Source organism: Thalassophryne amazonica, chromosome 8 (genome assembly GCF_902500255.1).
Source record: "Thalassophryne amazonica chromosome 8, fThaAma1.1, whole genome shotgun sequence".
NCBI classification, from domain to species: domain Eukaryota; kingdom Metazoa; phylum Chordata; class Actinopteri; order Batrachoidiformes; family Batrachoididae; genus Thalassophryne; species Thalassophryne amazonica.
Window position 1 is genome coordinate 113290767 of NC_047110.1, and position 24119 is coordinate 113314885.

At 45.0% G+C, this 24119-nt stretch overlaps 1 protein-coding gene across 1 annotated transcript in view; it reads right to left on the bottom strand.

Moving 5' to 3' along the window:
• Window positions 1-24119, bottom strand: part of lrp5 (low density lipoprotein receptor-related protein 5) — a 191107-nt gene that overhangs the window by 48504 nt on the left and 118484 nt on the right. The window contains exons 12-14 of the mRNA XM_034177293.1: window positions 23297-23513; window positions 22872-23025; window positions 20046-20181 (exon numbers count right to left, since the gene is read on the bottom strand). Of these exons, the coding sequence (XP_034033184.1) occupies window positions 20046-20181; window positions 22872-23025; window positions 23297-23513 (507 nt within the window). The remainder of the gene's footprint in view (window positions 1-20045; window positions 20182-22871; window positions 23026-23296; window positions 23514-24119) is intronic.

A 24119-nucleotide genomic window follows, 5' to 3' on the forward strand; every position in this document is an offset into this window, starting at 1 on the left:
TCTCACAGTTTCTGGAAAAATTTGATGCAGCAAAGCTCCAAATCATTCAGACATTTTACTCGCAATAAAAATCCGACGAGGGGGGGTGGACCACTGCTCACACAAAGCCTGCTCACAGGCGAATGATGCAACCGACAGGCGTGAAAAAACTCACGCATGCGCACGAAGGTTCAAGCTTGGCTGATGCAATCACACGTGATTCAAATCCATATGGTTTTTTAAAAAAATAAAAAGGTCAGATAGTTTTCTAACAGACCTTGTATACCTGAAGCTGGTAAGCAGATGCAGATTATAATCTTTTAGAGGTGGTGATTCATTAATGTGGTCATGAGATGGTATTTTGTGAAACTGTCAATGTTTGTGGCCTGCCATGTCATCAGCTGGGTAGCAAGGTCAACGTGCTACACGTCTCAACTTCAGTCTGTCCAACTTGGCGATTGAGAGAGACTGCCGAAACTGTGAGTGTTCCAATGAACATTAAGCTGACATGTGGCTGTTGTATTGGGTTGTACGGGAATTATTCATTGTGTTGTGTGCTTGTGATTTCCAGCTGCTCACTGTTTCCACCTCTGTTTTTTAAAACAGAAAGGTAGTTTCATAGTGTGTTTTTCATTTCAAGTGTAAAGAAAATTTGCAGTCGTGAATCGTGATTTTTTTTCTTAATGTATAGAAGTCACACTGAACACTAAGTCACAGGACCTCTAAAACTAGTAAACAACAACAAAACAACAAAAAATGACTTGTACTCCGGATATATATACATATATATATACATATATACGAGGTCTGTCCATAAAGTATCGTACCTTTTTATTTTTTTTTTAATATATGGATTTGATTCATATGTTTTCACGTCAGACAAGCTTGAACCCTCGTGCGCATGCGTGAGTTTTTCCACGCCTGTTGGTGACGTCATTCACCTGTGAGCATGCCTTGTGGAAGGAGTGGTCCAGCCCCGTCGTCGGATTTTCATTGTCTGGAAATGGCGGAATGATTTGGCCTCCGTTTCGGCGTGCCAGAGGACAAGTTCGGACATGCCTACCTCGGCTTTCAATGCTTACCAGTCGAGTGAGTTATAAGAGAAATTGTGGAGAACTGGACATGTCCAAACTTGTCCTCTGACACGCCGAAACGGAGGCGTTCTTTGTCTCGCTCGAACAGCAAATCGGTTGTGATGCCAAAGCCTCCGCGCGGCTTTCCATGACAAAATCTTTTGTTAAAAGTGAAATCTGCCAGAAAATGGTTGATGTCCAGCTCTTGTGATAACCAGAGAAAGTGCACACGACGGTCCCAGCTCCACACAGCCATCAATTTAGAAATGATCCAGTGGTTCGTGCCTGTCGTTGCGGCTTGGAGCGCGGCGCTCTGAGCGCCATCCTTAAAGCTGTAGTAATAGTCCTTATTCTCTGTGAAGCCCGTAAAATTTTCACCGAAAGCCAGATACATTTTTCGAATGGTTTCCAGGTGCCAGTCTCTAACAGCTTCTGAAAAAATTCTGATGGAAAAAACCCCCAAATCATTCCATCATTTCCAGACAATGAAAATCCGACAACTGGGCGGGACCACTCCTTCCACAAGGCATGCTCACAGGTGAATGACGTCACCGACAGGGTGGAAAAACTCACGCATGCGCACAAGGGTTCAAGCTTGTCTGACGTGAAAACATATGAATGAAATCCATATAGTTAAAAAAAAAATAAAAAGGTACGATACTTTATGGACAGACCTCGTACATATACAAATATACATATACAAATATACATATATATCATATATATTATATACAACCCCTGGCAAAAATTATGGAATCACCGGCCTCGGAGGATGTTCATTCAGTTGTTTAATTTTGTAGAAAAAAAGCAGATCACAGACATGACACAAAACTAAAGTCATTTCAAATGGCAACTTTCTGGCTTTAAGAAACACTATAAGAAATCAGGAAAAAAAATTGTGGCAGTCAGTAACGGTTACTTTTTAGACCAAGCAGAGGGAAAAAAATATGGAATCACTCAATTCTGAGGAAAAAAATTATGGAATCATGAAAAACAAAGAACGCTCCAACACATCACTAGTATTTTGTTGCACCACCTCTGGCTTTTATAACAGCTTGCAGTCTCTGAGGCATGGACTTAATGAGTGACAAACAGTACTCTTCATCAATCTGGCTCCAACTTTCTCTGATTGCTGTTGCCAGATCAGCTTTGCAGGTTGGAGCCTTGTCATGGACCATTTTCTTCAACTTCCACCAAAGATTTTCAATTGGATTAAGATCCGGACTATTTGCAGGCCATGACATTGACCCTTTGTGTCTTTTTGCAAGGAATGTTTTCACAGTTTTTGCTCTATGGCAAGATGCATTATCATCTTGAAAAATGATTTCATCATCCCCAAACATCCTTTCAATTGATGGGATAAGAAAAGTGTCCATGACATGCTCTAATCTCTGTAATAAAATTTTATGGTCAACAGTATCAAAAGCAGCACTGAGGTCTAACAGGACAAGCACAGAGATGAGTCCACTGTCTGAGGCCATAAGAAGATCATTTGTAACCTGTAATTTGTAAGCATGCCATAGGTATTAAAGGCACTGCGCTGCAGTGGTTTGAATCATATTTATCTAATAGATTACAATTTGTTCATGTAAATGGGGAGTCTTCTTCACAGACTAAGGTTAATCATGGAGTTCCACAAGGTTCTGTGCTAGGACCAATTTTATTCACTTTATACATGCTTCCCTTAGGCAGTGTTATTAGAAAGCATTGCTTAAATTTTCATTGTTACGCAGATGATACCCAGCTTTATCTATCCATGAAGCCAGAGGACACACACCAATTAGTTAAACCGCAGGAATGTCTTACAGACATAAAGACATGGATGACCTCTAATTTCCTGCTTTTAAATTCAGATAAAACTGAAGTTATTGTACTTGGCCCCACAAATCTTAGAAACATGGTGTCTAAGCAGATCCTTACTCTGGATGGCATTTTGATCAGGATATGTCGTTCAATGCACATATTAAGCAAATATGTAGGACTGCTTTTTTACATTTGCGCAATATCTCTAAAATTAGAAAGGTGTTGTCTCAGAGTGATGCTGAAAACCTAATTCATGCATTTATTTCTTCTAGGCTGGACTATTGTAATTCATTATTATCAGGTTGTCCTAAAAGTTCCCTGAAAAGCCTTCAGTTAATTCAAAATGCTGCAGCTAGAGTACTGACAGGAACTAGAAGGAGAGAGCATATTTCACCCATATTGGCCTCTCTTCATTGGCTCCCTGTTAATTCCAGAATAGAATTTAAAATTCTTCTTACTTATAAGGTTTTGAATAATCAGGTCCCATCTTATCTTAGGGACCTCATAGTACCATATCACCCCAATAGAGCGCTTCGCTCTCATGCCGCGTTCACACCGGGCGCGATCAGACGCTACAAATTCGCGTGGGTCGCCAGGCGACGGATGCGCCTCCTTCGCCCGGTGTGTCGCTGCTTGGGTGGACTTTAGCTGCAAAAATTCGCCCGGTGCGTCATCAAATAGGAGGAGCTTCCATTCCACTCGCCGGCTCCGGTTGTCAGTCAAGCTAACATGACGGACCTTGATCACACGGAACGAGTTGCTGTGGAAAGCTCCCAATACAGAGAGTATCATTATTTGCTGCAGGAGCTGTGTCAAGATGACGGCCGCTTTCAGTGGTCCTTCCTACTCTGCGGAACCCAGTTTGAGGATCAACTGTCCCGTTCACTCGTGCACATGTAAACAATTAAAAAAAAAAAAAAACTCCGCTGCTTGCTGCAGCTGGCTCTTCCCCCCCCCAAAAAACTGTCATAATTGTGTTTAGAAACCAGTCACCATTTGTTTTATTATACATCTGTGTAGTTAATTAATAAAATATTCTCTACAGACGATTCGCTCGCGCGCGCACGTAATAAACGCCTTGAGTGAGATGTGGTTCAGCCCTCTCGGCTGAATTCCTTTGTTTCACACGCTACTCGAGACGGCGCACGTTGCTTTATCAAAATTTTTTCTGGACCTGTGAGGAATATCCGAGTGGACACTATTTGAGAAATTAAGCTGGTTTTTGGTGAAAAGTTTAACGGCTCATGAGAGATTATGGGGTGTTTCTGTCGGTGTAAGGACTTCCCACGGAGCGGGACGTCGCGCAGCGTTTCCAGGCGCCGTCGTCGGCCTGTTTCGACCTGAAAACATCCTAATTTAAGGCTTAATTCACCCAAGACGTTGTGAGAGAACAGAGAAGATTCAGAAGAGGCCGGCATGAGGACTTTATGCGGACATTCCACTGTTTAAGGACATTTTTTAATGAAAGACGTGCGCGCAAATTCGCCGAGTCATTTCTGTGACGACTCGGCGAATCTGTGTGCGCCGCGACAGGAAAAACACCTCCGTGTTGAAAACCATTTGTAAAATTCAGGCGGCTTTTGATGGCTTTCAACAAGAGAGTAACTGAGAAATTGTTTAACAGTTGGGCATGTTCCAACTTGCCCGTTAAGGTTTCCAACACGGAGGTGTTTTTCCTGTCACGACCCCCGTGGTCGGGTCCGGCCCGACATGCGACTCTGCCCGCACGTTCTTTCATTACAAAATGTCCGTTAACAATGGAATGTCCGAATAAACTCCTCATGCCGACTTCTTCTGAAAGTTCTCTGTTCTCTGACGACTTCCTGGATCAACAGAGCCTGAAATGTGGAAGTTTTCAACTTGAAACGGCGAGACGCTGCCGCCTTGAAGCGCAGATCGCCGTCAGGCACCGTGGGCCGTCCTTACGGTGACACTACCAGACCAAAATCTCTCATCAGCCGTTAAAAATTTTTTACCGAAAACCAGCTGAATTTATCGAATGGTGTCCACTCAGTTGTGCCTTACAGTTTTGAAAAAATTTTGATCAAACAAAGCAGCAGTCTCTGAGCCATTCCTAAACAATGAAAAAATCGACGAGAGGGTGGGCGACTCCTCACTCAAAGACTGCCCACAGGCGAATGACGTAACCGACAGGCGTGAAAAAACTCTCGCATGCCCACGAGGGTTCAAGCATGTCTGATGTAATCACACGTGATTCAAATCCATATGGTTTTTGAAAAAAAAAAAATAATAATAATATAATCGGATACGTTTCTAATAGACCTCGTATAAGTCCTGCTCACAGGCTGCTACCAGATACAGGACATGTTCACATCTTCAGTCAAACTCCAGACATCTCCACGTCACTACATATTTAGTCCCTCATTGGTCATCGCGGCGCGACGAGACGAAAAAGTTCAGATTTTTGAACTTGGGGAGGAGAGCAACAAGACGTGACGCGATGCAATATCGCGCCACAAATGCACAAAACGCTCAAAATCGCTTCACTCGCGTCCATCGCGTCACGCTGCACGGTTTGGCGCCAAAACGCGTCCTTACATAGGGATTACATGGCAACCTGTGGCTGCAGTTGCTCGCGTCGCACCCGGTGTGAACGCAGCTTCAGACTGCAGGCTTACTTGTAGTTCCTAGAGTTTGTAAGAGTAGAATGGGAGGCAGAGCTTTCAGTTTTCAGGCTCCTCTCCTGTGGAACCAGCTCCCAATTCGGATTAGGGAGACAGACACCCTCTCTACTTTAAGATTAAGCTTAAAACTTTCCTTTTTGAAAAAGCTTATAGTTAGGGCTGGATCAGGTGACCCTGAACCAGCCCTTACTTATGCTGCTATAGACTTAGACTGCTGGGGGGTTCCCATGATGCACCCAGTGTTTCTTTTATTCACCTCTTTTTGCTCTGTATGCACCACTCTGCATTTAATCATTAGTGATTGATCTCTGCTCCCCTCCACAGCATGTCTTTTTCCTGATTCTCTCCCCTCAGCCCCAACCAGTCCCAGCAGAAGACTGCCCCTCCCTGAGCCTGGTTCTGCTGGAGGTTTCTTCCTGTTAAAAGGGAGTTTTTCCTTCCCACTGTCGCAAAGTGCTTGCTCATAGGGGGTTGTTTTGACCGTTGGGGTTTTCTGTAATTATTGTATGGCTTTTGCCTTACAATATAAAGCGCCTTGGGGCAACTGTTTGTTGTGATTTGGCGCTATAAATAAAATTGATTTGATTTTGATTTTGATATGTTTGGAACATATCAACACCCAAAATCTCTAAAGTTAATTCTGAGTCTATCCAGAAAAAAAAAAAACATACAGTTAGATAATAATCTTTTTTTTTTCAGGCAACATGAAAAAATTACCTGAAGATGCACAGGAGCATTTTCTAAAACAGATTTTTTTTACTAATTATGTTTTTAAGCACATATAAATCCTGTTGCTCACAATGGAAGCAGCAGCTCATACTCATGGTAACAATGCCTTACAAGATGCCAGCAAGGTTTCAAGCTAACACAGGCCCAGTAGCGTCATATGTGTGATGCTAATGGCTTTACATGCCAGTGTTAGCCTGTTAGCCCAGTGTTATGTGGTGCTAGCGTGGTTTTCATGCTGCCTTTGGCCCAATAATCATTGCATTATGTGATGCTAATGACTTTGCATGGTCATGTTAGCAACACGTTATGTAATGCTAGCGAGATGTCATGCTAACATTAGCAAGTTGTCATGCTAACACTGGCCTGGCAGCAGCGTCTTAAGTAATGATAATTACTTTGTATGCTAGTGCTAGCCCATTAGCACAGCATGATGTTGTGCTATCATGTTGCGTGGTAATGTTAGCCTGTTAGTATGGTATATATGATGCTACAGTGTTTTCCGTGCTAAGGTAATGTTAGCATTATGTGTTATGTTGGCAGCACGCAGCATGTATTTTTAAGCAAATTATAAATCATGTTGCTCACAATGGAGGCAGTCAGCTCATGCCAGGTAGCAATGTGTTGATGTGAGCTAGTGACATTCAATGCTAATTTTAGCCCAGTATAGCATAGTTTTATGTTGTGCTAGCGAGTTTTCCTGTTCAAGCAACATTATCATTATGTATTTTTTAGCATGTATGTAAGTATGTAATTTTTGAGCATATTATAAATCCTGTTGCTCACAGCGGAGGCGCTCAGCTCATGCTTGACTGGCATTTGGTGCAATGTCAAGGTGCTGAAAACCCACCTGATGCCAATCAGTGCCAATGACAGTATTTACCAATTCTGAACTGCAACTGGGTTAATAAAGTTTAAAAGACCCGAGAACACGTTTTCTCAGTATTTTAGGCAATAATTAATGAAAGATGGATGATTCAACAAATTATAGACACATTTATTGATTGTGATCATGATAAAGTATATTTTATTATCAACCCATATTCATAAATACTATGACTAAAGAAACCTACTAAAATGGTGAACCGGTATTTAGGAGATTGTATAGAGTTAATTTAATGTAATAAATGTATGAATATATATATTCAGGATTTGTATTTTGGGGGTTTAGTGAATTAGGAGTGGATTTATCCACGTGGATTATTGCTGTGATCTGGATGATGCGAAATAAGTCGCTAATATGATAGTTTGGATATTGCTAACTGCTTATTTACTAAACAGTGATTATTCCACTGCTTTAATCAGAACAACGTACTTTAATTCAACTCAATCTGAAATCAGGCTTCTTTTTTTTTTACTCTGGCCATTGTTACTGTTGGAATCCAAAGTGCCGGCGTCACAGACAAGATTACAGTAACCAAACAGTTGTTTTGTGGGAGGAGTTGCAGCGCACCCTTTCTCTGCATTGACCACGATGGCCCGAGGCTTGTCGGTGTCATCTCTCAAGACCACGCCCACGCTGTGTCCATCCATGTGCTGAACGTTGATGGTGTTGGTGGTCCTCACAGGTCCAGTAAACATGGCGGCTGTAGGCATCCAGGCTCAGGTCGTGAACCTGGTTTTCCACCGACAAACCACCGCTGCCGCTCACAACTACAGACTGGAGACAGACGCACACAGTAAAGTCATGAGTTCAAAGTTGAAACTAACGTTTACAACCTAGTGGGCCAGTTTCACCATCTTAATCCAGAACAGTAAATCTGAGCATTAAACTGGCGCTGTGAAACATGGTTTACTTAAGGATTAACTGTGTAAATCTGCAGCCTCCTGTCTGGCTCACCATCTGGATGGAGGACGTGCAAAGACACAAGGAATGACCTGAACAGAATGGTGAGAGCTACTATCTAAGAAGACCTTGAACGCTGCCAACATGGCTGAACTGAAGTCACCGAAGATCACCACAAGAGGCATTTCATCTCAAAGAGCACCTGAAATACCATCCAGAGGAGTCACTGTGCCCAACCTGTTATCAACTTCAGGCTGGGCAAGGAGTGGAGAGCTGCGACGACACTGAGGGTAGACAAGGAGCCGATTCTACGAGCACCTGTGGTCTCCTGACCTTTGACCTGGTACTGAAGCACTGCAGTCCTCCAAGCAAGTGGCGACATGATTCTGATGGAAAAGTCTTCAGTACCATCTGGTGCCAAACTCCTCTCAGATGAGGTGAGCTAACATCAGCTACAACCCCGTGGTCATGTGGCGCATTTCCCAGATCAGATGACCCAGTGAGTAAATGCCAGAGTGCTGAGGACAGAGGGTCAGTTTGAAGAGGTGGGGTTGGACCGGTGGACTGAGGGGTGCAGAGACACGGGCACCAGAGCTCCCAGTCCCGACCGGCTCACGTTGTGTCCTAAGGAGATTCTGTTTTCAGTCCTTCAGTTGCCTCACAGTCAGAAGGTTGTGGGTGAGATTCCAGCTTCTTCCCTTTAGGTCACTGTGGGTTTTGACCATGAACACTGTGTATGTATATGTGCGTGTGTATCAGTGTGTGCTTTACCATGGCGCCATCATCTCTGGCCCTGCGGATGTTCTGGCGTCCATCCAGCCAGTAGACCAGGCGGTCCAGTGGGTCGTAGGTGACAGCTCGCACGTTCCTCTGGATGTGGATGGGCAGGATGATGTCTGGACTCTGCTCGCCCAGAACCATCCGGCTGATACTGGCCTTCTGACTGAACAGCAGAAAACTTGACGGAGCTGCAGGGACAGAAGGAGGGAGGACAAACATGCAGGGTCAAGCCTTAACACACACCACAGCGCCAAGGGAAACAGCTGAAAGCGCTCAGAGAGCTTCTCAGGCGCTAGCAGCGTGTGAAACATAGACTGAGCATGTTCAGCGTGTCCTTCAGAGTTTGTGAGGACACGTTTGAGTGTTTTATAACTAAAGACGCGTAAAGACGAGCTGGTTCTCACTTTGACAAAGTCCTTTAAAGGTTTCTGGGTTAAGACCTGGTATTCAGATTCAGGTTTAGTTACAGCTGAGCTTTATACTCCGTGGCTCCATTCCGGATAAGCAGTTGAAGATGAGTGAGTGAGTGGGTTTGTTACTTGCGAGACGCAGGGCTGCACCAGTTTTTCTGTATTAATTGTTCACACGTACGATAGCATCAATACTGGGAATACTTAGTTTCTTTCCATATCCACATTAAAATTTATTCACATTGATTTTTTTTTATGTGGATGCCAACAAAAGCAAAAAATGAAAATAGATCATAATGATGAGAAATCTGACGGAGTTGTCCTCTGATATCTGCATTTAATTGCAGACAAATAATGGTTGTTTATGAGTCCAATGCTAAGAATATTCACATGTTGAAAGATGGAACACTCTAGTGTTATGAGTCGGACGCAGCCCGGAGAACCGACCAGCGTTTGAAGGACCCAGTATAAAATAAGCAGAGCACGGTACAAAGGATAACAGAATTTAATGAACATAACACAGTGCTGTGATAAATATAAAAGTGCGCGGTCTGGTGTGGTGGTTTTGCGATGCGCTCCCAGCAGCGCTAACGGTCCGGAGCCAGAACCAATTCGGACCCAAGGACCCCGCCGACACCCCCCAGGTGGCCGCGACAAACCGAGTCTGTGAAAGAAGGAATCATTATGTGAGTCCACACTCAACACACAGAGAGAACGCTCAAAGGTGCACAAACAGCAAACACTTCCTGGCTTGATTACTAATCAGCTTCCCACCCTGCAGGCATGGAACATCCAGTTCACAAAACTCCACTGCAGTGGAAGCTGATTACACGACCAACATACAGCTCAATATAATAAGGTTGAGGGACACCACATTTACTGACTGTAATAAATGTAGTCACAAAATCTAACGTACCTCAGGAAGTGTGCTGACGAGCGTGAGACCTCACCCCCCTCCTCTTTCACAGACCATGGCATCAAACCTGGACGTTCTCTGCATCCACTGATGATGAGATGGCTCCCGAGACGACGATCTCACCCGTCTGGTCACAAGGTCGGGTCTCTGGCAATACACACTGTGTACTCCAGTCTTAAATGCCACCATGTTCCAATCCATGTAGATGCACCACAGCTGTGAGTCCTGACGAGCCGCAGGTGATCAGCCTCAGGTGATCAGGGTGAGGTCCTGATACACTCAGCTACACAGCCACTCAGTCCCAAATGCAAGCCACCTGGAAGGAAAAACAAAAGACAGGACAGAAAACAGAAACAAAAGGCAGCCAGGCCCCCCAGCCATACAACAGTAACCCCACCCTCACGGGAAGCCTCCCGGCGACCACACAAACCCTGGCCCAGGAGAAACACCCCCCTCCAGGGACCATGGCTGGAAACCGTATCCGCATTTATCTTCCAACAGAATCTTCATCTAACAGAACGGTTGATGTCTTCTCCTCTGGCTGCATCTTTGCCCTTGTTTCTATCAGTCAGTTAGCACAGGTGTGGCCAGGAGTTCTTGAACCTGTGCGGTCAGCCTTTGTCCAACCATGTTCACAGTCTGATTAGTCATAAAACAAAAAAGACAAAAACACAACAACCAAAACTACCCCCACCTCCCCAGGGGACCATCCCATCAAACCCCGGGAAGAGGAGAAAAGAAAAACACAACCCAAACTTAAGCTTACAAATAAAAATGCTAACACCCCCCCCCCCCACCCTCCCCAGAGGACCGTTCCATCAAACCCCGGGAAGGGGAGAAAAGAAAAACAACCCAAACTTAAGCTAACAAATAAAACACTAACACCCCCCCCCCCCCCCCTAACGACATGTAGGGACCAACACCCCCCAGAGGACATCCCGCCAGCTCCAGGAGTAATAACCACAGCCGAGGTCCCTCTGGGATCCAATGTCACCCACGGGGACTCCCAGCGCCTCCCAGAGGACCATTCCATCAACCCCAGGAGACGCCTCCCCTCATGACCAACGACCCAGCCCCGCCGTCTATGGCTAGATGGACCCACAAGCCCTTTCCCCCCCAGAGGACACCACAGTCAAACCTTGAGGGCGGAAACTGGGGGGAAACAAAAGGAGAAAATAAAACATACAAACAAAACAACCCAACCCACCCCCTTGGCGCAGTGGAAACTGGAAGCACGTCCAGTGTCACCAACCGTGACTATACCCCAGAAGCCAACCGGGAGGAGTGGAACAGCGGTTATGGCAGACGGCACAAACGGCGCCACTCCTCCGACTTCCAAACCAGCCACCAGCTGCGGGTATATCCCACTGCCCCAAACCTCAGCCACGCCGATGGCAGACGGCTCAAAAGGCGCGCTGAAGCCGGAGGTGGAACAGGGAATCAACAAACAAAAACACCCCCCCCCAGGTGCAACCCAAAACAACCCAATTACCCCCCCCATGACCCCCCAGGGACCGTCCCATCAAACCCTGGGAGGTGAAACTGAAAGAAATAAAAAGAAAGACTAACAGACTAACATAAAGTTGCTTGGGTCCGTTTTTTGCTCCAGACAGAACTGCAGGGTCACGACCCCAGACACTAAATAGTGTACAATAAAAACCCCACACAAAAACCAACTCAAAAACACCCACACAAATGAACACACACAAAACTAATAAGTGATTATACCGTCAAGCTCAAACAAATGGAACACACCTGTTCCAACTTTCAAGAGCTTGACGGTAATGTGACTCAGTCCCAAAAGAGGGAGCCAAAGTGCTAAAAATGAAAAAACCCCCTTTGGTAACCGAGAAACAAACTCATGCTGCCTTTCTGTGCGCAGCTCTGTGTACACACAACCAAAAATGTGATTTAACTAAATAACACCGGAGCTGACACAACAGACGCAGTAGTTATCTTCATCCGGGAAACGGGGCTACAACTGTCACACGGGAAGCACAGCGACCCGTGCCACAGAGTTCCGCCGTGCGCGTGCACCCATTACAGACACACTCTTGCAGCTCCCGTTAAACCTCTATCCGGTTCGGAGCGTGAACGCGAAGCCGTCGCCAGTCACACTCCACCACGACCCTCGGATAAGGCACACACAGGAACACGGCTGCAAAGAGAGCTCAAATCAGTATTCGATAATGGTTTCTCAAACACGCACCATCCGGGCGGAGAGCACCCACAACTGATCCGATAACTACTGAACGTCTGCTGCCCGCCTTCCCGGCGCATTACCGTCTCTGCTACCGCTGGGTTCCGTGATGTTTGGCCAGAGACTACTGTTATGAGTCGGACGCAGCCCGGAGACCGACCAGCGTTTGAAGGACCCAGTATAAAATAAGCAGAGCACGGTACAAAGGATAACAGAATTTAATGAACATAACAGTGCTGTGATAAATATAAAAGTGCGCGGTCTGGCGTGGTTGTTTTTGCGGTGCGCTCCCAGCAGCGCTAACGGTCCGGAGTCAGAACCAATTCGGACCCAAGGACCCCCGCCGACACCCCCAGGTGGCCGCGACAAACCAAGTCTGTGAAAGAAGGAATCATTATGTGAGTCCACACTCAACACACAGAGAGAACGCTCAAAAGGTGCACAAACAGCAAAACACTTCCTGGCTTGATTACTAAGCAGCTTCCCACCCTGCAGGCATGGAACATCCAGTTCACAAACTCCACTGCAGTGGAAGCTGATTACACGACCAACATACAGCTCAATATATAGGTGGTGAGGGACACCACATTTACTGACTGTATAAATGTTAGTCACAAAATCTAACGTACCTCGGGAAGTGTGCTGACGAGCGTGAGACCTCACCCCCTCCTCTTTCACAGACCATGCATCAACCTGGACGTTCTCTGCATCCACTGATATGAGATGGCTTCCGAGACGACGATCTCACCCGTCTGGTCACAAGGTCGGGTCTCTGGCAAATACACACTGTGTACTCCAGTCTTAAATGCCACCATGTTCCAATTCATGTAGAGCACCACAGCTGTGAGTCCTGACGAGCCGCAGGTGATCAGCCTCAGGTGATCAGGGTGAGGTCCTGATAAACTCAGCTACACAGCCACTCAGTCCCAAATGCAAGCCACCTGGAAGGAAAAACAAAAGACAGGACAGAAAACAGAAACAAAAGGCAGCCAGGCCCCCCCAGCCATACACATCTAGTCCATGATGCTCCGCCTCTTCTGAGCAGAAGGCACGGCCCTGGATTTGCCATCCTGTCCTTACCTATGGTCATGAACGTTGGGTAATGACCCAAAGAACAAGGTGGCAGATGCAGCGTCACTTTAAATTTGACTTTGTGTTGGTGCTCAATCATGTCGTTTAGAAGTGAAGGAAGTAAACTGCTGAAAATGCTGGTGGGTATTATCTTGGCAAAGCACGGAGCTCTATGGCACAGGAATTGGACTACCAACCCACATGGCAGCATGTACTTCAGAAGTCGTGAATAAAATGTCTGTGCACTCACAGCTGCAGTTCCGTCCATCCGGGTTCAGGGTGTAGTGGGAGGCGCAGCGGCACTGAGCTCCAGCGGGCGTGGCCAGGCAGAGATGAGCGCAGTTTCCATTGTTATGGGAACATTCATTGGTCCCGTCCTGACGGGAGGAGTGGAACACCAGGATGTCCGCATCAGCTCCAGCTGACCCTGAGGAACACACAAATATCCTGGAATGGAGAGTAGACAAATGACCGTGGCATGCTCTTCAGTCCGAGTCTGACCGTGCACGCTCCTCAGTCCGAGTCTGACCGTGCACTCTCGTCAGTCTGAGTCTGACCGTGCACGCTCGTCAGTCTGAGTCTGACCGTGCACTCTCCTCAGTCTAAGTCTGACCATGCACTCTCCTCAGTCTAGGTCTGACCGTGCACGCTCCTCAGTCCGAGTATGACCGTGCACGCTCCTCAGTCTAAGTCTGACCGTGCACTCTCCCTCAGTCCGAGTCTGACCGTGCACGCTCCTCAGTCCGAGTCTGACAGTGCACTCTCTTCAGTCCGAGTCTGACCGTGCACTCTCCTCAGTCCGAGTCTGACCGTGCACTCTCTTCAGTCCGAGTCTGACCGTGCACGCTCTTCAGTCCGAGTCTAAAGTTGTCACATTCAGTCTCTCCAATCACAGACACAGAAGTCCTTCGTTGGAGTTGTGATTGACATTCAGTGATTGGAAACATTCTTGGATCAATCCCCTGATTTATATTTGTCTTACAATAGAGCAGGTGAGGACAATGTTACTATTTGATGGTGTTAAAAGCTTTTATTTTTGCTTTGAGATTAAGGGCCTTGTCTTTAGGAGGATTTGCATATGGATTGTGCACAAATTGGCTCATATTCGCTTACCATCCGCAATATGCGTGAAACATGCTTGTATGAGTCGGCCGACACCCGCACACGTCTGCAATTATCCGCAGAGGCACGTTTTTTCCGTTGCCAGGATTTTTGAGCTGCACAAAAGTTTGGCTGCGGATGACATCCGCCTTACATACTCAATACATACTCATCTATGCGCTGTATATCTGCCGTTATCCGCTGATATCTGCAACTGACAGGGATTTGCGGCTTGGCAGCGGACTGGGACAGTGTGTAAAATGGATATTTTGCATGCCCATCATGTCCACATCACAAACTAAAAGAAGTTTGTAGCGACTGCATACAGATTGGCCACGAATAAAGCGTTTTATTACGTCTGCTTTGCATCTGATTTGTGGTGGATGCAAATCAGATGCACTGTGTTCACGGCTGGACGCCATTCTTTGTTCTACCGGCTGCCACGCACTCTGCGCTGGATGCTGCCTATATAAAATAATTATTTCGTGGTGGATTAATCATTTTATTCTGCAAATTGGCTGTTGAAAACGGCTCTAATCACCTCCTGAATCACAGAGGGAGCTGCAGCTGGGCCGTTCACCGCGTGAACGCTAACAAGCTGCAGAAAGCATTTTGAGATGTCTTAAAAGGTAATTATTTTGACTTGTTACATTGTCACGGCTTGATAAAACAGATAAAACAGTTGCGTGTTTTTTACTTCTTGTCTGCAGCTGTCACAGTATTTATTCCTATGTTTATAACAGATTTACCTTCTTGTTATAATCGTTCAGACGAGCTGCGCTCTGGTGCGATCCGCTGACGTCACCACTGGCCCTGTTCACTGCTTCTTTACTCCAATGAACGTGTCCAAGTCCAGCAAATGCTCCAGATGCTGTATTGTTGGTGTGAATAGTGATGCCGAAAGGAGCGCGTGCACTTCTTTTATGACCGCAATGCAGATGCCGTGCACGCGCAACACGTGCGCGATGCATTCATAATACACCCGTAATACTGCCCTGATAATCGCAATGCGTCTGCTCCGCTTCCTCACTACATGCGTTATACAACCGTGATTGTTCATCATATATTCGCTATATATTATTAATATATCCGTAATTCATACTGGACATTTGTCATTTTTGGCCATTTTTGTTGCGGACGACAACGAACACCCGTAATTTGTGTACTCAATTCATGCGCAATCAATCCTCTCCCCAGTGGGACCGGGCCCTAAGGAGCTGCTGTCAGTGCAGCATGTTTGTCATGTAAGCAGTAAGGTACCTGCAGTACCACGGTGCGGTTCAGTCCGCTGCGTTTATCTGCTCGCTCGATGCTCCGCAGGTTTAAAATCTGTCCAGTAGATGAAAATCGCGGTACTGGGTCAGCCCGAAGGGGTGGGGGAGGTCATCCAGAATAATCTCCCTCTGAAGGCCTGGAAACACATCACAACACCACAGCAGTTACCGCGTGTAACAATCACTGTCACAGCCATTACATCCAAAACCAATGACTGAGGGTTCTGGGGTCAGAAGGTTACATTCAGGTGAAACTCCCACAGGTTTTTTTTTTAAAACCCAACAACTTTAACACATGCAGCAGTGGGCAGTTCTTACATGTAGCTGCACCCCCGGTCCAAACCTTGCATGTTGGTGCTTTCAATCATGCACGTGTCCAGGTCAGTCCAGTACAAGCGATGGTCCACATAGTCGATGGTGAGTCCGTTGGCTCGACCCACTTTGTCCACCAGGGTTACCATGGTGCTGCGCCGTCCATGTAGGCTCGGGCTATGCGAGGTCGACCCCCCCCACTCCGTCCAGTACATGTAGCTGTGGAGGCACAAAGCAGTGGTCTGAAGACAGGAACTGGATCCAGACAGGTTCATGCAGAAACAAGAGTCGATTCAAAGGAACATCAGTGTGAAAACTAAACCAAAGCAGTTTCCACATGAAAATCAGAATTAAAATATGACAAACTTTATTTATATGGAAGCAGAAGAGCAGAAATCACTCTGGATCGTTTTGTGCTGCACAAACACCTTCATCATCACTGTGATAGTAAAATGACGGCCTTGATATGCGCTGCACACAAGGCATTCGCGTGCCTGAGGGTGTTTTTGGCGGCAGACGAGCAGCGCTCACCACGTTACTCAGATTTTAAAGCATCGTGCCCTGGAGGCTGCTGGGAAAAAAGAGGAGCTCCTCTGGCTCGTGCTGCTGCATGCCAACAATGTGATGAGTCTTTATGATGTCACTACTCCGTTGGGTTCATCCCGCAGCGCCAGTTTTGCTTACCAAAAGTGGCCCACTCCACACCAGCGAGCTGGGCTCTTACCCACTTAAAGTTTAAAGTTTGAGAACAGGTTGAGATTGTTTAGGCCCCTCTAGTAATTCGCTTTAACCCAGTGGTGGGCACAGCTAACCAAAAAGTTAGCTTTGATAACCACTAATCAGCTAATTGAAAAGTTATCTTTTCTAACGCTAAACCACCGAAATATTTGGAAGCTACAGCTAACCGCTAACTGATAGCTTTCAGTATTGTCTCCAGTACACTATCAGCTACTAACAAGCCAATTTGAGTTTAAACACTGCCAACGCTTCTCATAGAACCAAAGGCGATCACAAATCCAAACACAGCCAATGAGTCAACGCTTGTGTCTTTGTGCGCCCCGCCCACTGCTGTAGGGAAGCATCGTTTACCTTGACAGCATAAAGAGGTTCAGCCATGAAGCAGACGTCTTGAAAAGGAAAGCAGGTTTGACTTATGGTTTTGATTTATAAATCAAATTAATCCGGATAGAATAACTACATTAATGTAAACTCTTAAAGTGTACAAAGTGAAAATATAACACATATCTGTTAATTTTAAAATAATGCACTAATTCCGAAGATTTGAACACACAGAGATGCCCAAAGGGATTATGGGTAAGTTGTGATTCGACAACTGTGTGATATAACCAGGCGCCAGTAGATGGCAGTGTTCTATGCATTTGACCCCAGTTAAATCACACAGTTGTCGACCTGAATCAGAACTTAACAGACTTTTCGGTTTTACAAATGTCTTTTTTTTTTTTTAAACAAATGGAAAAAAATGATATGTTTCTGGTTCCCTCCAAAGTCTTTTAGTACACAGAAAATTCACAGGAGGTATTGATAATGGAACTGATAAGGAATCGTATCAATATGTGGAATCGATAATGGCATTGATGTCGATAAAATCTTATTAATACACATCCCTAATTATTACTGAACTAAATTATTTTGGCCTGTTCCAGTTTTGTTCGGTGTCACCATTGCAGATCCTTTATGGGTGTATTATGAATGCATCGCGCACGTGTTGCGTGTGCACGGCATCTGCATTGCGGTCATAAAAGAAGCGCACTCAGGCTGTCTGCATCACTATTCACACCAACAATACAGCCTCTGGAGCATTTGCTGGACTTGGACACGTTCATTGGAGTAAAGAAGCAGTGAACAGGGCGAGTGGTGACGTCAGCGGATCGCACCAGAGCGCAGCTCGTCTGAACGATTATAACAAGAAGTTAAATCTGTTATAAACATAGGAATAAATACTGTAACAGCTGCAGACAACAAGGAAAAAAACACGCAACTGTTTAATCAAGCCGTGACAATGTAAACAAGTCAAATAATTACCTTTTTAGATGGCTCAAAATGCTTTCTGCAGCTGGAGCCGCCCAGCTGCTGCTTCCTCTGTGATTCAGGAGGTGATTACTGCCGTTTTCAACAGCCAATTTGCAGAATAAAATGATTAATCCGCCACAAAATAATTATTTTATATATACAGCATGCAGCGCAGAGTGGGAGGCAGCCGGTAGAACAAAGAATGGCATCCAGCTGTGAAACACAGCGCATCTGATTTGCATCCACCGCAAATCAGATGCAAAGCAGACGTAATAAAAACGCTTTATTTGTGGCCAATCTGTATGCAGTCGCTACAACTTATTTTAGTTTGTGATGTGGACATGATCGGCACGCAAAATATCCATTTACACACTGTCCCAGTCCGCTGCCAAGCCGCAAATCCCTGTCAGTTGCGGATCTCAAAAGATGACGGTGAATATACAGAGCATAGATTGAGTATGTATTGAATATGTATGGAGTATGTAAGGCGGATGTCATCCGCAGCCAAAATTTTGTGCAGCTCAAAAATCCTGGTAACGGAAAAAACGTGCCTCTGCAGATAATTGCGGATGTGTGCGGGTGTCAGCCGACTCATACAAGCATGTTTCACGCATATTGCGGATGTTAAGCGAATATGAGCCAATTTGTGCGCAATCCATATGCAAATCCTCCTAAACGCCAGTGGGACAGGGCCCTTAAGGACTTTTAAATTAGAAAAATAAGCAAGCTTGCAAATAAAACGTGCACATGCTAGACAACATACCAGATGCTATTTGATGCAGATGAACATGGATTGCTGGCACTCGCATTTGGAAACACTACAATACAACATGAGTCCATGTTTTTAATCAGTTTGGGATTTTTGTGCATTGTTGTAATGCACTTTAATTATTGGTGTTTATTATTTTATTACTGGACTTTATTTTTAGTGTCTGTATAAAAGACAATATTATGATTACTATTAATGACAAACATGATTTTTCCGTATGTATGTCACACCAGGGTACAAGTCACAGGACCTCTCAAACTAGTAAAAAAAATAAATAAATAAATAACCTACTACTTATACTTGGGAAAATACAATATAAACTACTTTTGCCTGTGATGTTTTATCATCTGTATTCTTTTTAAATGATAAAATCTGTTATTTTCTGATTAATTCATTATTTTAAAAAGTCTACAAAAAGTCACAAAATGTCTTAATTTTTTAATGTTCTACCTTAGTTTCCCACTTATAATAATCTGAATTCCTTTTCAACTGGTTTTAGATTTGGAGCTAATTAATACGTTCAGTGTAGAACCAGTCAGTACCAATTACAAACTGATTATTCAGGTTGAAGACATTGAGTATTGGTGGTTTAAAGGGTTTTTATAACAAATATCTGGTATTAATCAGTTTAAAACATCCTTCAAAATTTTAAAATGAATTAAATGTGTGAAGAATGAACCCATTTGTCCACGCTGGCAGTGAACACACCGCGCACAGGAAGTTTATGAGATCATTCATCTTCCAGACTCACCCACTCGCGGGGTCCAACGCGAGGGATCGAGGGTTGTCCAGTGAGCGTGGGTTGTCCAGATCCTTACAGACCAGAACCTGACGATACTGTCCATCCAGCCGAGCCACCTCAATCCGGTTGTTCCTGTATCAGCCCAGTAGATGTTTCGGCCCATCCAGTCCACTGCCATACCTTCTGGGTAGTCCAGTCCAAACTCGATGACTTGTTCAACCGAGCTGCCGTTCATGTACGCTCTGCTAATCCTCTGAGATCAAAAGTCAAAGTCGTCTCAGTCCAAATTTACTGCAAACATGGTTTCTCCAGCAAAGAACAAACACACAGACAAAACTTTGCAAGAAATTCTAAAACTATGTAATTATGTATGTAAATTATGTCATTTTGTTTTTAACTGATTACTGAGTTAGCTGATGATGCATACCTTAACCTGGACATCCGTCCAGTAAATCCTCCTTTCAGAGACGTCAAAGTCGAGAGCTGACACCTCTTTGACACCCGTCAGTGGAATGGCCACGTCGTTACTGGTGGTTCCTAACGAGATGCTTCTGATGTTGTCCCTGTTGGGGAAAAAAGAAAAAAAAAATCACACCACAAACAAACAGTTTTTATTGACGGAGGACCGCATAATGACCTTTTCCACTAATCAGGGATCCAGCTTTCTCTGACACAGATACACACACTCAGGGTATCAAAAACACCCAGAACCACTTCTTTCTAAAACCCAGGCTGAAGTTTGTGTTTAGTCCTTGACTGACTGGGATCACTGTGTTGGAAAAAATCTAGACCTTATAGCTGGACTTCATGACGTTTGTCCAAACCTTAAAAACTTTCTGGATTTCTTCAGCCAGCTGTGGGTTTGGATTTTTTTTTTTTTTACCATGTCTCCCTTAAACTCAGGCGGATGCTTTCTTTTTTTTTTGCTTTCAGTTCATCTTGCTCGAGGTCACCACAGCTGATCCAACATGGATCCATATGCTGATGTTTTATGCTACATGCCCTTCATGATGCAACTCCACTTGTATGAGGAGAAAGACCCTGATGTGTCTGATTTGGTGATTGGAGGAAAACCAACGTAGACACGGGGAGAACACATTAACTCTGCACAGAGAGGAACTGGGTGCTGGTGGCTGTGAAAACAGCAGTTGTTTTTTATGTTTTTTTTCTAAAGGCCCTGTCACATCTTGGCCATTTTGGCCTGGGCATGCCGGCCATATTAAAAACGCTGGCATACATGGGCATACGTCTAATAAATTAATGCAGCTGTCACACTTTAACGATTAACCAGCGTATCCCGAAAGCCCAGTTTCCACCGATTGGTTCGGGTCGGTACTGCATAGTGTGGTGTGGGTCAGAAACAGAGTAATTTAACATTATTTTATTTTATTTATTTTTTATTGGTGGACCATTTTCCATTGTGCACAGAATGCTGATGAGTTGACTGGCTGTGGCAAACGCTGCCGTGAATGAATGAAGTGCTGTGACTCTTTAAGCCCCGGTCACACTGAACTAACAAAGAACACCGAAGCTAAAACGAAACAAGAAATCTGGACTTAGTTGACTTTTGGAAACATTGTTTAACCGTCGTCCAGCTTTGTTTCTGTAACGTGCTTTTTGTTGCGCGCCATTGCGGCTCCGTCTCGACGCGCGAATTCCTCCGCACGTCTTTTATTACAAAATCTCCTGTAACAGTGGAATGTGCAGCAAAAGTGCTGATGTCCAACTCTTCTGCAATTTCTCTGGTAGTCAGCTTCTCTGGTAGTCAGCTGTGTTGATCCGGGACGGCCTTCACTTTGGAAATGATCTGGTCGTTTCAGCCTGTCGATGGCCGCTCAGAGCGCGGCGCACCCTCCGCCGCTGTGGGCCGTCTTTAATCCGGTTGTAACGCTCAATCTGTGTGACGCCCAGAGTATCCTCACCGAAAGCCGTCCGAATCTTCCGAATGGTTTCCACCTGGCTGTCGCTCAGTTTCTGGAAAAATTTGATTCAGCGCTGCTCCAATCGCTCAGACATTTCACTGACAATGAAAATCAGACGAGGGGGGTGGACCAGTGCTCACTCAAAGCCTGTCCACAGGCGAATGACGCAACCGACAGGCGTGAAAAAACTCACGCATGCGCACAAAGGTTCAAGCTTGGCTGATGCAAGCGCACATGATTCAAATCCATATAGTCTTTTAAAAAAATAAAAAGGTCGGATAGTTTTCTAACAGACCTCGTAGTCTTGCATTTACTCATCTCTGGTGCTTTTACTTTGAAGTTTCTTCCACATTTCTTCAATGAAGCTCAACTTCCCATTTCTGACCATTCAGTTTCACGTGTCCCTGTCCTTCTGCATTTGACTGTTAGCTTGCCTTTATAACTGCCGTTAGATTGTTCCCTCGTCACCAGATTGTTTCATTATCGCCCAACTCTCTCACATTATATTCCCAGTGGGGGGGTTTTTCCCCCCTCTCAGTGTTTTTGTCTGTTCCAGACCTTTGTCGTTCAGAGTTCCCGATGTTTTGCCTGAGATTATGACTAATCTCTGTGCACTGACCTACTACTTGTATTTTTAATAAATACTGCTGCTCCCTTTGAAATACTGTTGCCTGCTGGGCTGATCACTGTGTGACTGATATCTGTACTCTAAAAAAGGAACTGCTGTCTCAGCAAGAAAAATTGATTAAACAATTTGCATAGATTTTTTAAAATTATTTCAACTTAGTTGTTTCAACTTTCAACTGAGTTAATGCCACAAGACTTCTCTAGTTAAGTTAAAATAACTGTAGTTACGTTGAAATAACTTAAAAAAACATCTATGCAACTTATTCCATCACTTTTTCTTGTTGAGACAGCGGTTCATATTTTAGAATGTGCCTGTCTTACAACCAAGCCTGTGCCTGCTGTTTTTCCTGTGCCATTTATCTCTATAGGACAAAAAAAACCCCTGCTTTTATCTAAGTTGCGTTGTTGTTCTCTGCTTTGGGGTCTTCTGTCTAGCCGTTACACCTTAAGTTATGAAGTGTAGCAGCAGTGGGTTTCTGTAGGTTTTAGTCTTAGCCTTACTGGAGCGCACACCGCAGTCTGGATTATTAAGTCTTGTTTGGCTGAGAACAGACTGTGGACACATATGTGCCGCGGAGAGCACGACACGTGTATATGAAGACTAATGGTGAGAGCAGCTCAGAGCTCACAGAGAGAAGAGCCAGCAGCAGCTGAAGTGGATGAAGATGTGAAGTACCCAGTAATAATGTGTATGACCCAGGTACCTGTTGGTGAAGAGCAGGAAGGCCTCAGGAACCACACAGGTCTTCATGTCTGATAAAAGCTCCATCCCCATTGGACAGGCACATCTGACAGCCCGCAGACACCAGAAACACAGGTGGCTGCACCCGCCGTTATCCACCGCGCAGCCATTTGTACCTGGACAAAACCAAGGGAAAAGTCTGACTTCAGTATACTTCTACTCATCGGAAGGTTCATCATCACCATCCGTTAGGTGGCAAGTGATCCTCGAGTGACATCATGCAGGACTCTTTTCCAAAGAGTTAGCTAAGCTGACAAAATGTCAAATATATGTGGACCTAACTCGAGCTCCATGTCTCAGGGACACGTCAGAGAAAGATTTTCTAATCACAGAAATGACTGTGATGAGAAAAGCAGATTTGATGTGGCTGTGTGCCGCCGTCCTCACCGTACGTCTCCGTCACTTTCGTGGCCTTCAGTCCCATTAAGTCCGGTAGTTGATCGATGATGATCTCTCGTATGGCCGTCGTCTTGTGGACTCGCTCGATGCTGCGTCTCTGCCAGTCAGTCCAGTAGATGTAATCACCGAGCAGAGTGAAACCAAAGATGTGAGGCAGTTTGTCCTCCAGCAGAGTCTGTCTGTTGCTGCCGTCCACATTGATCACCTGATACCAAAAACAAAGAGGACAGGAACAAACCTTTAGAGGATTCCAAGACCGGAGGACCAACCACATCAAACCCCAAACAGATAAACTGGGGTCATGTGACCTCTGCCTGGATCACTGAAACTGTACTGAGGTAAAGTCAGAATAAAGGGCTGGCCGTACGGCAGGAAGGGAAATCAGCTGATCTGAAACGAGCAAGTTTACCTATAATGCTGCATGTTAGCACCACATGGTTATAAACTGGAGTCCTAACCTCCAGCCATTACAAATGAAACCACCCTGAAGAGGGAAAAAGTGCGAGTTCCCGGAAAGGCTGCTTGAGGGTGGCTCTAAAATGGGGCAGGTTCCCATAGAAGCTCATGTTAAAATGTCCAACTTTAGAGCAAAAATAAATAGGCATGCGGAGAACTGGTGCACATGGTGCTAAAAATAAATTATGCTTCTATCTGTGTTCCGCTGTAATTTTATTGTTTTGTTTTATTGTTTAGATGTTTGTTTGTCTGTTTTTTTTTTTTTTTTTTAGCTTACAGGAGCACCATGAGCACCAGTTACGTTACGTGCCCGCTTGAAAACAAACATGTTGACAGCCTGGTAGAAAAACAAACA